General features: G+C 35.2%; 2 protein-coding genes across 2 annotated transcripts; one reads left to right on the top strand and one right to left on the bottom strand.

Moving 5' to 3' along the window:
- The first annotated feature begins 4,919 nt into the window (after positions 1-4,919).
- On the top strand, positions 4,920-8,281 carry LOC125816621 (uncharacterized). The gene is made up of 3 exons (XM_049496237.1): positions 4,920-5,173; positions 7,761-7,917; positions 8,087-8,281. Exons 1-3 carry the CDS (start codon positions 4,997-4,999, stop codon positions 8,218-8,220), a joined length of 468 nt encoding a protein of 155 aa, XP_049352194.1. The 5' UTR covers positions 4,920-4,996; the 3' UTR covers positions 8,221-8,281.
- A 3,849-nt stretch (positions 8,282-12,130) lies between these two features.
- Positions 12,131-17,703, bottom strand: LOC125816619 (serine/arginine-rich splicing factor SC35-like). The gene is made up of 7 exons (XM_049496234.1): positions 17,528-17,703; positions 17,351-17,429; positions 16,661-16,740; positions 15,275-15,341; positions 14,981-15,052; positions 12,407-12,610; positions 12,131-12,324 (listed from the first exon to the last, which is right to left on the bottom strand). The coding sequence occupies exons 1-7, from the start codon at positions 17,601-17,603 to the stop codon at positions 12,132-12,134; spliced, it is 771 nt and encodes a 256-aa protein (XP_049352191.1). The 5' UTR covers positions 17,604-17,703; the 3' UTR covers position 12,131.

A 17,703-nucleotide genomic window follows, 5' to 3' on the forward strand; every position in this document is an offset into this window, starting at 1 on the left:
TATCTTGTAGTTGTGTTCATTGTTTTGACACTTTGTTGGTGACCATTTTGGAGATCACATTTGTAACTCTTGTTGATTTTAGTGGAGACTTGGCCTTGTGGTTTTTACTCTCCACGGAGGTTTTCCATGTTAAATTTGGTGTCTCGTGTGCTGATTTTTCTTTGTCTTGTTTCTTTGGTTGATTTGTTTGCTGCCCCTAACAGTATTTGCTCTTGCATTAGTTTGTCATCTCTTGGTTCAAATAGAAGGGAAAGTTTAGATTTGTGTATTATCCTATCGGGCATCCTTTGTTAGTGTCTTGCCTTTCCCAACAATCTAATGTTCGAGTCCCTCTGGTACAAAGTTATCTTTGTTAAGGGATATTTTACCTTTTAATATTTAATCGAGCTCGAATACAAATAGCGAACATCGAGCGAGTAAAAGGTGAAGGCAATGAATGAAAAGTTTCAAGATTCTTTTGCCCTATAGTTACGTTTTGTTTTTTAAGGAAAAGCAACATGGCAAAGTGCTTTCTCCTTTTAATAGTTACTCACTAAGTTCATTTTTACTTGTCCTGGATGGATTTTGTAAATAATAATAATTTAAGTGTATATTTTATACACATAACATTCATGACATTATTGATTTATAATTTAAATGTTTTTGGAAAGAAATTTAAGGATTGAGTAGTTAATGTCAAATGCAAACAAGAAAAAAAATTCTCTTAGTTATGCTAAAGTAGATAAATAAAAATGAAATTTTATTTAGTACATTGAATTGAATGAAGAGGAGGCCCATTAACCATGTATAATATCCGCCTATGCTTATTTGCCTAATCTTGCACTTGGATGCAAAAACGAAAAGGAGTGTCTAATATATACTCTCTATATGTAGGTTAGTGTGACATCCCGCCACTTTGACAGCCCAATTTCGTAGCCGGATAGGGGCAGAACGTTCTAGAGTTGAGGAGAGGCTTGCGGAGAACTCTAGAAACCTTTAGATTTCTCAAGAAGGCCATGGAAGGTCCTAGACCATGTAGATTTCTCTAGAACGAGACCTTTGTGTAAATATCTTAGGAACTTGTAAAGTAATTTTAATTTACACTTTAGCCCTTAGTTGGTAGTATAAATAGAGGTGCCAACCATTTGCAAGGCATCACTCAAGTTGTAAAGAAACCTTCCAAAGCAATACAAAAAGGCTTCTTCAAAAGCTCTATTTTGATCTTTCTAAGTCTTTCCTTTCATTTTCTTAGCGATCTTAGCATAAAGAGCTTTCTTGAGCTTACAAGATCTTGAAAGATAGTGAGTAAGTTGTCAAGAGCCGCACGGAGCGTTAGTGAAAACTCTAAGTCCGTGGCATTAGGGACAAAAACATAAGGTCATTCATTTTTATCTGTTTCAGTTTTGATGAACACAGTTATTCATGCATGTTTTATTATTGGTAGAACTGACAAATATTCTATAAAATTGCAAATAAATTGATCTGTGACATCATAATTACAATATTGTGATGTCGCTACATGTGACCTTGGCTGAAAAACTGAAGTCAGGGCTTGTGCAAATATATAAATCATTTCATTTATTGAACATGTTAATTAGATAGAAAATGTATGGATGGGGATCAAAACTAAATTGGCATTAGCTGAAAAAGTGAAGCCAGGGCTTGTGCAAATATATAAATCGTTTAATTTATTGAACATGTTAATTAGATAGAAAATGTATGGATGGGGATCGAAACTAAATTGGCATCTACTATGTGTATTTATAGATAAATATTGTGGATGCATATAGTATTGCTATAATTGGTCAGTCAATCCTTGTGAGTTTGGCGGGTTAACTCACGATTAATCTTAATTTTTAAGCAATAAAATGGTGATTAGTTAATTAGTTGTATAAATTTGCGCTTATGTATTAAATTAAATATTTTTAGTATTTTTGTTTTATCATCAATGTATGAAAAAGATGAAGGATCGTTCTTTTTATAATGTTCAAAATATCGTAATTTGAAAATAGTTGATTTCTGCAATGTTGAAATTCTACTGAATATATCAATTGTGTCACTTTTAAGTGTTGAAGAAGAAGGAAGCTGACAATTGGAACATGTCAAAAGAACATGTCCAACGAAGCTGAATGACGTGTCTGCAACAAGTGTTGATAGAGAAGGAAGCTGACGATTGGAACATGTCAAAGGAACAGGTTGACGATTGGAACATGTCAAAGGAACAAGTTCAACGAAGCTGACTGACGAGTTTACAACACTACTATAGAATTAGAGTCACACTAGGATTAGACTACTTATATTAATTAGGATTATGTTACGACTAGAATTATATTATGATTAGGATTATATTACGACTAGGATTAGATTATTTATAGTTGCATTATTATTATTATTATTATTATAGTAGTAGTAATAGATATTGTAGTAGGACTCTAAGTATATTTAACTTAGGACTCTACAACTCTCTCCCTATATAAGGAGGTTGTAACTCAACATTATTTTCATCAATATAATCTTTGATTTCTCTAATCCTAGACGTGAGATTTCACATTAAGTAGTTGTATTTCCAACACTCTAAGCTTAAACTAGTTGTTCTCTTGGCAAGCAATTTCTAAAAACTCAAAAGAAAAGAAAAGGTAAAAGAAAAAAAACCAGGAGAAATCCAATCATTCCTGGACCTATTAATTGTCCAATTAAACCCTTAATTACTACTCTTCTTTATTTATTATTCCATCCGTCCTTAATTATTTGTCCACTTTTTATTTTTTAGTTGTCCCTAATTACTTGTCTGTTTTGACAAATTAAGAAACAACAATTTTTTTTTACCTATTATACCCTCAGTTAATTACTCTATTTAGAAAAAAATAAAACTTTTTGAAAATCTTAAATTTTTAATTCACCCACTCCATAATTAATAGGAGTAAAATGGTAAACTCACTATGTCAATTATTATTTTTTTAATAGGTGTGTCAATTCAAAAGTGGACAAGTAATTAGGGACAAAGTGAGTATGAAAAAAATCAATATACACACATCAACCAATTATGAAAGAAAAAAATGCACACACACATCCTAATTTGTTCGTAGTAATTTGAGCAGGGATGTGGAGGTATATATTAGGATGATTTATTTTTAGGGGTGGATTTATAATTTTAATTCAGTGATTCAATTTTTTTATGGTTTCTATTGATCACTTGATCCTTTATACTTACTTTTAAAATAATTGATTTATCTATTAAAATTTGTTAATTTTTTTAAATAGTTTCTGCCTATATAGTTATACTTTATAAAAAAAAAAACTGAGTTCAATTTAATCCATTTAATTATATGCTATATATCCGCCTCCGCTTATTTTGCTAATTTCATAGGCGAGCAGATATTTATCGTGTCTGACAATATTATAGAATGAAATAATTTTTTAGGCGGACAGCTATGCAAAAATACTGCAAAGTGAGTGATTCTTTCATGTTACATGTTATGATCTAAAAACTTTTTTTTTATTTTCATAGCTAAATTTGAATAGAACGAATCGACCTTAAAAAAAGTAAGTCTCCTTGTCTGGATTGAATTTGGCTTCTTTGAGCCCTAAATCAATAAAAAAGCATATTCTAATATATACTCGCTACATGTGATCTCGTCTAAAAAAGTGAAGGCAGGCTTGTGCAAATATAAAAATATTATTTCATTAATTGAAAAGGTACTATTAAGAAAATATGTGGATAGGGATCGAAGTTTGCATGTACTTGTATAATTATAGATAAATTTATGTGGATGCAAATAGTATTTCTATAATTGGCTAGTCAATCCTTGTGAGTTTGGCCGGTAAACCCACAATTAATATAAAATCTAAAGCAAAATAAAAGTGATTAGTTGTACTCGTACGTTCATATTTACTGTCCACCTAATTATGAATAATTATTTTAAATGATATATTAATTTGTCTAATTAAAATAAATTAATTAAAATTTTCTATTTTATTCCTATAGTTGATGTTTTTTAAAAGGCTAAAACAAGTTAAAAAGTTTCAAAAAATTCCTTTTCAAATGAGTGAATAAAGATAAACAAGTAAAACTACTCGTTTTAATTATGATTTTCTAAAATGTGTAAAAAAAAAAAACTAAAAGAGTACAAATTTGTACATATGTACTTAGATATTGTTGGTATTACTATTTTATCAAAAAGATATTAATTGAACCTTATCGTTTCTTAGATATCAAACACAACAACGTTCAATTTTATCGATTTGAATTTGCAAGAACTAAATAAAATTAGATTTAAAACCCCTCTTCTTCTTTTTTGTTCAATATAGGTGTGTTTAGCACATGATATATATTAACTTGTTTTAATTAAGCATTTTCTACCTTTTTATTACTTCTTTCGTTCTATATTACTTGACTCATATTGATTTGTCACACTTTAAAAAATAAAATAAAAATTAGAAGTATATTTTATGAAACTAACCTTATTACTGATGCTTAAAAGTTCTAGATTTGACTATACTATTTGTAGTTATTTAAGTATTAAAGTAGTATGATTTTCTTTTTATATTTTTTTAATTTGCTTAATTGAATAAGTAAAATAAAAAATATATATTTTTAAATAACGATGCTAAGTAAAACAAATAAGAGTGATTATGAAAAGAAAAAACATTTCAAATGATTGAAATAAACACAATAATATTAGCATTTATTTTAGAGAACACTTTTCATCTTAATTAATGCATTCTAAATGTTATCAACTACAACTCCACTTCAAATGAATTCTTGGGGAAAAATATGATTAAGTGAGACAAATGATTTTATTATCCTTCTAATAAGAAAATATGTTTTTAATATTTCCAGAAATAACCTTCTTCTTTTTTCAGAAAACATGTTGGTCGCCTAATGTCAACAAATTGGACTTGTGGATCAATCTATAGTAAAACAAACTCAAGGGACCAAAGAGGAAGTTGCTTGAACTGGCGGGTCAACTGTGATATACTCAAGGATCCGGCCCCGGTTCGGAGAGAAAGAGGGGAAATGGAGGAGAAGGGGAAAGGGGGGAGTGAGAGATGGAGCGCTGCGATCGGAAATCTATCGGAGATGACATCCAATCTGGACTCACTCCAAAAGCTACTTGTGAAAAAAGCAGTGTTCGTCGACGACGACACTTTTGCCAAAGCCTCTCTCACCTCCGAACAAGCCCGTACTATTAAGGTTCATCAATACAATTAACTTAATTTTGATTACTTGTTTATATCTGACTAGCTGAGTTTTGTACTGAGATGGCGAATTGTTCTATCTAATTGGTTGATTTTGTTTTCTGGATGTAATACTGTCAATGTGAGTTTGAACAGTTGGAAAAGGCAATCTGTTAATGCCTTAATGGTGAATGAAACTGAAAATCAATGTGCTCGCAATCTCGCATATAACACTAGTTTATTCTGTTATTGGTGCATGAAAATTGTTATCTACTGGTAGTCAATTGTGGGATGCCCTCCACAATTGTTTTAATTAGACATAAAAGAGTCTGATGCAGCAAGCCATATATTCTAATCTTATAGAACTAGTTTAGATTCGTTTTAATTCAGAGAAGAACTGCAGGGAAAACTTTTGTTATAGCAGACTTAAGTATAGAGATGGAGAAGAACAAAAGAAAAAGGAGAACGATGCAAGAGAAGAGTAGGTGCTTAGCTGAAAAACATTGTTTGTGTTTATGAAGTGCAGAAAGTTAACATGTAGATATAATCAGAGAAGGACATACCGAAAAGAGAAACAGGTGCTTACCAAATTTTATGTAGTTTTTAATGGAGAGAACTCCTCTAATTTAAATGTTGCACTTGTCTAGTTCATTATTCAAGGCTAGGTTAACTAGGAAAATTCCTGATTTAGTGTAGCCTAATATCCTATGTGAGGAGTCCTCTTTTATGTTTTATTTTCTAAAGGTTTTGACTTGTTTCTCGCATATCCTTTTGATAATATAATGCATATATGTAGGAGTATGTTGGTTGGAATTAAAGTGTCATCGTAATGAGTTAGCTTGGAAATCAAGCTGAGCAGATGTCTACATCGCGCTGTTAGATCAACATCAACTCTTTTGCTAGAGGAATTGGCTGCTGTTTTTGTTTTTTTTGTACTAGTGAGCTGTTGTCCAGTAGAGAAAGGGAGGAATCTTATGTTGAGCTAAACTGAACACAAGAAACATAGAGCAACTTGAGCACTAAATCAGATCACTGAGACACTAACTAAAAGGTTGAAGAAAGCTCAGTACAAAACTCTTAAGAACTTTTAGATCTTGATTTTAAACTCCCCTTCACTAGCCAAATCTTATTATAATGCAAGTTGCATTATCTATAGAAATGTGTTAGCCTACCACATCAGAAGTCCCACTGAGTAGTGTGTAAATATCAAGTCTAGACATTATGGAAACCATGAGCAAACATGTTATAAAGATTCAGCGCTTAAAAGGAAAATGACCCAATAATCTTTTGTTTAATGTCTGAGGAGACTTCAAAAATCCTTTTATCTCCACTAGCTCCAGATGGTGTCTGCAACTACCCAAGGCATCCTAGTGTCCTAAATTGACAACTGCAACTGTGACTTTAATATAAGCCAAAATGTGGACACAAGAGGAGCAGAAACATTTGGATAACTTGGGTCCCCAAGTTGAATTTGAATAGATAGTTGGATACCATCTAAGCTGTAGCTTTGATTTCAGCGTAAATGAACAAAATAAGAGGAAGCAACAATTTCATGCAAGAACAAAGATAAGAGAGGCAAACTGTCACCTATTTAAATGAGAAAAAAAGCTTATTGAGTTAAATTACCTGCAAGTGTTAGTTCCAGCTTTGATCTCGAAGTAATGTCTCCAGAAACTGAAAGAGAGATGCAATGAAGTTGAATAGGAAAAGCTTAAAGTCGGTGAAGAAAAGAAGGATAGATCAGCAGGCTGCATCTTATTAGATATAAAAGCAAGCACAATAGTGAGTTTACCTTGGAACTATTTCTGTGAAAATTACAGCAAAAGCAAAGGAACTATTATTGTAGAATGAGGAGAGGGATTCAATGAGGACCGAGGCCAACCAGCTTGTTGGACCTCATAGAAGCTCAGGCATTGCTGATAATTGCACGGGGTGGAAGATGAGTGCCAAATGAAGATTTTGTGGATGCTAAAATGAGTGTGCGGTAATATAAGATCAGATACGACTAAAAGTGTCCACATTTGCTTGGTAGTGCCAGCAACACACATCAAGGATAAATAAGAGAAAGTCGTTTGAGACTGTTTGGTCATATCCTATGTCAACCTCTAGATGCATCTGTTCATAGGTGTGAAACATGGAGAGTGGAGGTATTAAAAGAGACGATACGAACCTAAAATCAAGTGAAGGGAAGTTGTCTTTAAGGATTTACAAGCTCCTGAAATCCATGCAGACTTAGAGAAAGATAGAGCACAATGCAACAACATACACCATACCCTCTATAGTCCTCACAAGTGGGTATGGAAGAAAATTATTATATAGGTGATACCAATTAGTTGAAAATATGCTATGGTATATTAGTACCGTTACTTTAGGTTGTATGCTTTGTAGGATTCTCTTAGCCCACCCGAGATATATATGCTAATGGAAAATTTCTACCAAAAAAAAAGAACTTTTAGCAATTGTGTTGATTTTATATAATATTAGCTTGAGATGAGTTTAAATGGAGAAACATTGAAAATTCATCTTGTTTGGGACAAGGCGTAAATGTTGTTGTATTCTTGCTGCCACTATTTATTAAAGTAATGACTATTCTATGGCTACAGGTTCTTGAACAAAGAGTTGAGACTTTAGAGCGAGAATTAGATAATGCTATTTCTGCTGCTGCTCATGCACGGACTGAGAAAAGACAGGCTGAGGCAGCTCAGAAGGCTGCTGAACTACGTGCACAAGAGGTTACAAGAGAGCTTGAAAATACCACAAGTATGTCTTATCTGTCTTAAACCTAATTGGTTTCGTTTGGTTGTAAAACAAGAGTGAGCATTATAATACACAATCAGTCATCTGGAATTATCAGAGAATTGGGTCTTGTCATTTCCAGCCATGTACTCATCAAATGGATTTGCACTTACGTGTTCCTCTGTGGTTGCAGGAGTATTTGAGCTGCACATGGAAGAGCTGCGTGCAAAGCAAGAAGAGATATCCAAGCGAGATAAGGAAATCAAACTTCTAGAGGCCATAATTCAGACACTTGGAGGCAAAGGCTCCCATTCTTCCGATGAATGAGTAAGAAGGATCTATGATGATTGTAATTACCATGTCATCTTGTACCAATTCGTTGTATATTAAACAAGATTTTGGTTCCTAATGCTGTACGAGAAAGTAGGATATTTCAGTAATTCTGCTGTGTCCAACTTTTTATGTTTCTGCTTTTTTTCTTCATTCAATGGTACTAATAGCAGTACCACAACTGACAACCAAATATGTGTTAGGATATCGTTTACTTGAACCTCTGCCACGTAGAAAAGTGAACTGAAGATCATGGCTTGAAGATTCAATCCTGTCATTAGGGCTGTCTTAGGATCCTCATTCGTATTTATGGCTTCAATATCAATTCTTAGAATATAAATGGCGTGTTATTATGTAATTTACTGTGATAGCATACATAATATTCAATTCGTTATTTTCTCCTCTACCAAATCCTCTCTTGTGGATTTTGGAAATCAAAGCCGAATTATTGTGACAAACAGTAATACGAGTCACCCATCCGCCTTGATCAAAATATTGAATGACACAAATAGAAAGTATGCGACAACTGTATAATTTTGGGATCTCACATCTTTGATGTGGTGCAGTCCATTAGTATTAAAGCATGATGAAGAGTATCCAAATCATCAAAAACATTAGACAAATTTATACTCAATCGCCCTTAAAACTTCTCACAATAATTTATACAGCTCGTAAATAATTTTGCAGTTAAGAGCAACGTTAGGTCTTGAAGATAAGTCTCTACACTACCAATCCATATCATATCATAATTACCCTTTTTTCTTGCTAACAGACAGTTTATGCTTGCTGGCCTTCTAAATTACACCATCTATCCCTTTTTACTTGTCAAATTTTGACTTGGCACAACTTATTAAAAATATGTTGATTGGTATAGTGAATTCACTATTTTACCCTTATTAATTAATAATTTCCCAAATATATTTACTCACTACATTTTTCAAAGACATCAACTCAAATTGATAGTATAATAGAAATAAATAAATTGTTTTTTCTTGTGAAAAGATGACAAGTAAAAAAGCGCCTCAAACTAGGAAATATTAAACAAGTAAATAGAGACGAAGGGAATATCATAATAGTGAAATGACAAATCCCAGACTTCTGCAGCAAGTCTATAACTAGGAATTAGGATGCCTAGTTGCTGGCCTTCTAAATTATCATAGATAGGATGACGAATACTTCCACTTCAACGCTAAATCTGTTAACATTCAATTATAAAGAATAGCACACTAAAATACAAGTTAACTAGGATGCCTAATTGCTGGCCTTCTAAATATCATAATAGGATGACGACTACTTCCACTTCAACGCTAAATTCGTTAACACTCTCATTCAATTATAAAGAAAATCACACTAAAATACAAGTTGGTGCATTATACATTCTGTACCAAACAATTTAGGGGGCAATGGGCAAATAGCTGTCATTTGGAGACCCCGATAAATGGTATTCCACTGTTCTGAAATATTTAATGTTTAGATTCTTTACTTTTAACACGAAAATAAATTTTCTCCAGAATTACTACTACATGAAGTAAGAGAGCAATACGTTAAAATTCAAAGCTTATTAAAGTTAAATTCAAGCACCGCATGCCAACTCAAGGAAAACTAGTTAGATCTCACTTGCTCCATTTGTGTTATATGGTATTTTTATTCAAATTGTATTGAAATGTGGCCATTTTCCACAACTTTCCAAATGGTCACCAAATATCACAAACAAGCAGTCCAAAAGGTGATCATCCGATTTGATTTCCACAAAATTTAAGCTGTAAGGCCCAACATAAGATAATAGCTAACGAGAAATATTACTTGAGGATATATAAATATAATATTTGCTTTATTCGAGTATTGGAAGGCAGAAAACCATGTCGGAAGGTCAATTAAAGTTGGATGAACTTAATGAAAAGCACAGAGACCCCAAAGAGATGCATAATCAACAGACCATTTTCCTCGTGGAGATGGCTTTCTCCAAAAACCAGGGACTCATACCTTGCCCAATATGAGCGCCATTCAACCAATTGTCTATCAGATGTCAAATCAACCTAAAATTATAGAACAAAACGAGGTGCACACAAATAAACATTTAACTGCAGGAAACAGAAGCATGGCTAAACACGGTCAAACTGCACAATGGTAAACACTACTAACAGAGATGGATGCTGCATAGAATCGGCAGACAAAATCCACTCCTTGATCCTCATGACCAATATCTTACAGCACTACAAACAATTGTAAAAGTCAACCACAACTTTTACCTTGAGCAATGCCCAGTCACTGTGCCTATTGTGTATATTACTAATAAGACAAACATTGAGATGCACAAGACACCTGTGATTTATCCTGTAATATACTAAGCCTTCGATACAAATAGGTAGTACCAACCTCATCTATATTAACTATCCCAGAGACCTCCACAGCCTATTAGACCAAAGGGGATAGTTGGGGGATTCAACCAACAAGGTCGTTGGTTTTTAAGGTTTAAAAACAGAATCTATAATAACCTTGATGGTAGAACCATGGGGATTAAAAACACTAAACACAAACACCGAAAAAATGCACTGAAGCTGAATCACCAAGGAGACCATCAGCTACATAAAGGATAACGTCAGATCAAGTGATGTTCTGGAAGATCAGGGGCACCCAGAAGCTAAAAGGATGTTCGAACGGACAATGAACAAGCCTTTCATTCAGCTACAATCAGGATCCACGAACAAGAAAATATCAACAAAAGTATCACAAGAAGACATGATCATCTGGCTGGTTAGGGTATCATAATTCTCATCTGTTATGCACTTTGGGGGCAAAGGACCACATGAGATGTTCACCCTTCTAAGGGGCCAGCACGTACGACAACTAGCATCAGCTTTGCCAATGGGGACACCTCACTAGCAACATCAGGCACAGAGGTAGATTCATCCTCTGTCCATCCTGCATAACCAGTTGCATCCCATCCCTTTTTAGAGACAATTTATAAGCACCAAACTTCGCAAAAGACTACCCAAAAAAAAAAGGAAAGCACAAGCTAGAAAGAGAAGTTACATTCTTTGGGAAAACTAATCCTTGGATGAAGTTTATTTTTATATTTAATATAAGAATGTGATGAGCTCCATTTCTATGGATGAAAACATGATGAGACTTGTGAGCTCTTGACCGGAGAAAAAGGCTTACCCAATATATTATACACAGGTGCACAGAGAAAATCTCCAGCCAGCATCTGCTGTTCATGCATTGCAAATACACTTTAACTACAAACAGCATCAGAAGCTACATATCAACAGCAGCAACCATCAGCATTGTCATTCAACACATAATCTACCAATCAGCCTCCTCAAATTTCACGAACTAACTATAATTATGAGGGTTGGCAGCCATATCACCATCATCATCATCTGCTATCAACCTCACCAACCTTCTCTCGATCATAACTATAAAACCCAGCACGAGTTTGGTTACAAAGTTAGTACATCCATACGTAGCATACTTTGTCTTATAGTGAGAAGTGCAGCAGTACGAAGGAATATAGAGAGGCAACAGTTGTAAGCATACTGCAAAAAGTGTTCTATGAGGAATCCATCAATATAGTTTCAGTATCACGACTCATTTTAAGTTCACAACCTAGTACCATAACATTGAAAACTTAAAGATAGCAAAGGCATGCAGTACATAGAGTACAGAAACATTTAACACCAGGAGACCAGTCCTACCAAAATGTCAGCTAAATATTCTGCCTAGAAATTGCATCACATTTTGTGTTTCAACACATTCAGAAGAAAGCTAAAGTTGTTGATCCACTTGTCTGCTTGTTCTCATATTATGCCCACCAGAAAATTAATCCTGAAAATTTAGGGGGAAAAGAGCATAAATGACCTAACAAATAGATTTAATCAGAAAAATAGGATCCATCAGACCAAAGCTCATGTTATCACCTCATCAACGCGAGGAGAAGGGCTTCGTGAATCCATTTCTCGACCTGGAGGGGAACGACTTCGAGGAGTTGGAGAGCGTTCATTGCGAACACGCCTCTCAGGACTTCCTTTTGTAGGTGATAAGCTTCTACGAGGAGACTCTTTCCTGTGAGGACTGGGGCTACGCCGAGCTGGGGAGGCACTGCAATAAATTTCACAATAACTGCCTGATATAATGCAAACACAAGACAATGCACATCATATATAATAGATCAAGTGAAAACCTGTCAACTGATGGGCTCCGCCTATGATGTTTTCTGTCACGTCCCCTGCCACGATCTCGATCATAGTCTGGACTTAAGCTGCGGCTCCTGGACCGATGGCGATAGTCCCGCTCTCTCTGCCGATATCTATCACGCTCATAGCGATCAACGCTTCTGCTCCTACTTCTCCTGTATTCTCTATCTCTATGATAGTCATCACGGTATCTGTTGAAGGTGAAAACCAACTCATCAACCCAAGATCAATCACCAGATGTACACTAAATGAAGAAAACTGTCGGTCATTATTGGACCAAGATTATTTCCGCAACCAAGAGACCATCTGGACATAATCTACAGACAAGCTTTCCCTAAAACAGTTTTCCATGTGTGTTATCTTAGCAACACAGTATGCAGCTCGCATTTTGAAATAACAATCAGCACACTTCTAGCTTCACCAGATATGCAGGTCAGGCACTTGATAAGTGTAGAAATGGTTTTTTTTCCTTCTACCAAGTAAATTGTGTTTTGTGAGCATCACATGGTTTCCTTCACTACTCGAAGTAAGGTATTTTATATTCATATAACACAGCAACATTAGTATCACCTAATAGCATTCTCATAGAAGTTTTCCATGGACTATACAACTTATGAACAATAAAAATATGTTTAAAGATGTAAAAAAGATACAAATGAAAAAATAAGCAGAGTGAACTGTCGAATCTTAAATGTTATTTGACTTCTATATCTAGACTTTCTTACTTTCCACATGGTCCAATTGACTTTTATGCATCTGCTCCGCCAGAAACACCTCAGCTCTTAGACACCTTTTCCCCCCGAATAGGTGATACCAAATGAAGATAGAGCTAGAAACAGCTTGAGGAAAAATGCATGTGATAACCAAACAGGAGAAGAACATCTTAAAAGGTTTTACTTCAAGCTAATTTCATAAAAATTGTTGAAAATAAAATACTGCAGCACACCACCAATATAAAATACTTGGTATGATTATTTCCGCTGTTGCTACTTCTTATTAAGACATGCAAATTATTCATATAATTTGTGGTCAATTTTATCACAAAAACTAATTGACAGTACACATTAGTGCATTACACTTCCAAGAATGCTAAAGCAGGGAGGAAGGAACAGAAGCCAAGCACTGTTTAGATGGAATATTGTCCCTACATGCATTTCGTGGACAGAAATTAATAGCTCAAACAGAAGATAATTTTGACACTTTAGACTAGTCATAGGAACAACAGATAGATGATCAAGCTGTAAGCTATTATACTTTTGAAGGGGGACTACATATTTTGATGTAGAATACCTGAGGATATATAGATTATCTGTTAACATTCTCAAAAAAAAGTCAAGCACTGTCATACTCAGAATGATAGAGAATCACAATATCCTGAATTCAGGAATTTTCATAAAATCTCATATGTAGTAATATCTATTCCTCTTTTCTCTTTGCCTAGTTTTTTTCCTAGGAAAGGTTCATCTTCCCCTCCATTATCTTCCTCTTGCTCGTCACTGAGATCTTCAACCACCAAAGGGTTGAAAAGATGAGCTAACCTTAGAATACAGCCACAAATTAGCAAAGAAATTAGAATAATAACTGTGTCTAATAGTAATAAAATTAACTTGCTACATGTCAGACCCACTTGGACAACTCCAATTTAACCAGATGCATGACCACTTTCTGCAAATTCAGTTTATGTAAGGAGTTATACCATAACTAGGAAACCTAAACATAAATTAAACACAAACCAACACTAGGTCACTACGAAATGCAGTTTGTGAAAAGACGTATTAATAACCCCCCCCCCCCAACAACTTTTTTTTTATAACAAGGGAAACCCGCAGCCGCTACCCTTTGGGTGCGCACAGGGTAAAACCCCGCTCCTATCGCAAACCACATAGGAGAGGTAACCCGCACTAGGCAAGCCCAGTGCGACGAGCTCGACCCAGAAGGCAAACCCCTTGCTTTCGCTGGCAAGGGGTTTCGAACTTGAGACCTCCAACATGGAAGTCCCAAGCCCAAACCACTGGGCCACCCCGAAGGGTCCCCCCAACAACTTCAGTCCTTCCTCTGTCCATTGAAAAACTAAATCAGATCCAGATAGTGCCAATTGTCCAGTCATCAATTTATCGCTCTCACATATTGACCTGTGCATTCTAGTCAACCTAAATGATGTAGTAGATTGTGCCTGCTTAAAGCATAGTTGTCTTCCCGTTCCCCATGCAAGTAACTGAACATCTGGATATAATTTTAGCCTCATTTACTTTTGTCTTTTCCTATATACTTATATTAAGAGAATTATATATTAGAAACAAAAGCAAAGAGAAGTAGCTGGCTAATGCTGACAAAGCCCATCCACTTGAGTTAGTAACACTTTGACCTTATATTTTGTAATTGTCCTATCCTATAAGACCCGGCATATCAACTAAAGTAGTCAAAACAGGCAAACAAAGGGCAAGGTCCAAAATAGTTTGAAAAGACAATCAGCGGGTGAAAATCAATAACATCGCAAATATCTATACAAAAACACAGTAAGTTCAAAGAACAACATGGTAGGTACAGTTGGAAAGGGCGACCTTCTACGAGGGCTTCTGCTTCTTGAGCTTCCCTTGATTCCAGGAACTTTCTCAATGATCCTCCCTTGGTGACTGAGATCAAACAAAGCATGAGATCAGAAACTTAAGAGAGTCCATAAACAAGACGTCAAGGGGTAAAGTCGAATTATCCTAGAGGAAGACAAAGGTCCTTTAAAGTAATAAAAAGAGAGAGGACAGAACCATGCAATTCATTCAAGGCTCCAGTAGAATATGCACAATAGAATATTTGAAGCACACACTTAAAATATACTTGCAAATGAACCAGTTACTCACATTCGTTCTGCATTTGGCCCATATTTGGCGAATTGAACAGCCATTTCCCGTCCATCAACCACTCTTCCTGCCAAAAAAGTCATACACAGACTTGTTAATATATGTATCTCTAAACAGATTCAACAAGATAAAATGCAATCAAAACATACAAATAAGGTTGAATAGAGATTTCAGATGGTAAGATAATATGCAGCTAATGATGAGATTTAGCGGAGCAACTGACTCTCTCTGGAATCACTTTGTTCCCCATTGTTTGAACTTTGAAGCGCTAACTTCTATAAAGAGCGTGGCTTCACCAAAAAATCCTTAACCACATCGTCTCCTCACTTTGAGCAACAAAGTGTGTGATTTTTAACAAATAATAGTTGTTTAAAATTAACACATTCCAAGATGCTACCTAATAGGTACCTTGTCTCAATTAAAAACACAAGGGATTGGGGGGGAGGGGGGTGTACTTGTACACATTCAGAATGTGGGAAATTTAACATACGAAATAAAAAAGGTACATTACTTTTCACATGTAAAAAGTAGCAAATAACCCAACTGGACCCTATCTATTAACAGCATCAATCGCTGTCAATCTCATTAAGCCCGACCTATCTAACTGCACCCCAAGATGAGCATCCACCAACTAATTCAGCCACTGTTATTGAAAACAAGCAAGTTTGATTGGTTTACATGCTCAGAAGTCGATTTGTGTGTGATTGATCGTCGTAGTTCCAAAAAATTGGCAACCCTAATCTACCAGGATTGGCGGAAGGGTAGTACTCCAATCCATCCCAACAAGTCAGACAAGTGATTTGAGGTTTTCATATGAAATAACATTAGATCTGCAATTTATAGGGCGGGATTTTTTTCAAGCAATGCCACATTTACCAAGGACTAGATTATTTAAGGTGCAACTAAAAAGGGAAGAGTGGTTGACACAGGAAATTCCAAAAGCAGAAATAAGTGAATAGAATTATCTGGCATAAAGTAAGAACCTAGGTAGTTTCAAGTTTAAGAGATTATATTTTCTCAATTCAGATTCACCACCACCTTCTGATTTAAGTGTGAAAACCTAGGTACCTGACATGTTAAACATTGCACATCACATTAAACAGTTGACAAATTTCTATCTTCTCACCCTCACAAAAATTTTCCACCCATCATCAACGATCTCCCAGCAACCACGGTCTGCTGGCTCTTAATCTAAGCTAGAGACATTAATATCAGTATGAACTAGGCTTTTCATTTGCTCAGTTATATGACCTGACTAGTTAACTCAACTAAAAAAGCCTCCTACTAGAGCTTAGTACAGGATTTTCAGAACACCATGCAAAAAATATAATTCCCAGTATATGCAGAGCACAACTTCAGAAGAAAAAAAAAAGGTTAGTGAAGTACCATCCAGCCTATCTACAGCCTTTTGTGCTTCCTCTGCATACTTGTAACGAACAAATGCAAACCCACGTGACTCACCAGTCCTGTTACAAGACCAACATAATAAATAAAATAAGTATAAATAAGTGACAATGGAAGTTTAGAAATCATTCAGACATGCACATGTCCTGAGTTGCACAGAACTTTTGAAATATAATTAAGTAATTCTTCTATGGTCAAATAATTTTAGTTCCCATTGTGTCTTGGGTAAGGTAAAAGATTCTTTGGCAGATTAGTACACCACAAAACAACATTTTGAGAATTAAGCTCATCCATTATTTATGTCCATTGAAGAAAGGCTAAGAAAAAACAACTTTGTACTTGTTCATCTTTTCCTGTTCTTTATAGGATAAGACTGCACTAACAAATGGTTAAGGTCATCTTTGGAAAGACCTTTTAAATCTATTTACAAACAAATCTATTAACAATTTTGTGAGACACTACAATTAATTTAGTCCGAATACAAATTAATTATTTTGGGCAAGCGTCCTGAAAAGAGCAGAGTGGATAGTTTCATAGAGAATATAATAAACCTAAAAAAATCCGGTTCGATATTAGTTGATCGAGGAAGAACGTTACAGTCAGTTATCCTGAACCGAATTTACAATTCTTTAATTTCTTTTCCTACAAAAAGGCAAAGAAAGATTCAAGAACCTTCTGTCCCGGGGAATGAAGATATCCACAACCTTCCCATACTTGTCGAAAAGAGGAAAGAGATCATCCGCCGAGGTACCTGTTACAGCAAAGAAACAAGAAGACGATAAACAAACAAGATAAGAACAATCAGAAATAGAGGGAAATCACTCAAGGGGAAAAAGAGGAAAAGCTTACGGAAAGTGATGTTGAGGACGAGGAGAGAATAAGTATCAGCGATGTCCGGCGGGCCAGTTCTCCCGAAGTGCGACATTTTCTCCGGCGTTCTCTTCCTCGCTCGATCTGTTTAGGGTTTCGTCACCCTGTTTGTAATGTAATTGGGAGATGGTTTTAGAGCGTTCAAGAACCTTCTT

Source organism: Solanum verrucosum, unplaced genomic scaffold (assembly GCF_900185275.1).
Source record: "Solanum verrucosum unplaced genomic scaffold, falcon-dt-bn FXZP01000261.1, whole genome shotgun sequence".
NCBI classification, from domain to species: domain Eukaryota; kingdom Viridiplantae; phylum Streptophyta; class Magnoliopsida; order Solanales; family Solanaceae; genus Solanum; species Solanum verrucosum.

Excerpts from the sequence above, each read along its gene's own strand:
- LOC125816621 (XM_049496237.1), top strand. The coding sequence starts at position 4,997 with ATGGAGGAGAAGGGGAAAGGGGGGAGTGAGAGATGGAGCGCTGCGATC. Across the intron at positions 5,174-7,760 it reads AACAAGCCCGTACTATTAAG|GTTCTTGAACAAAGAGTTGA; the intron begins GTTCATCAATAC and ends CTATGGCTACAG. Across the intron at positions 7,918-8,086 it reads AGAGCTTGAAAATACCACAA|GAGTATTTGAGCTGCACATG; the intron begins GTATGTCTTATC and ends CTGTGGTTGCAG.
- LOC125816619 (XM_049496234.1), bottom strand. The coding sequence starts at position 17,603 with ATGTCGCACTTCGGGAGAACTGGCCCGCCGGACATCGCTGATACTTAT. Across the intron at positions 12,611-14,980 it reads AGCAGAAGCCCTCGTAGAAG|ATACCGTGATGACTATCATA; the intron begins GTCGCCCTTTCC and ends CACCTTCAACAG. Across the intron at positions 12,325-12,406 it reads CGGAGCCCATCAGTTGACAG|TGCCTCCCCAGCTCGGCGTA; the intron begins GTTTTCACTTGA and ends AATTTATTGCAG.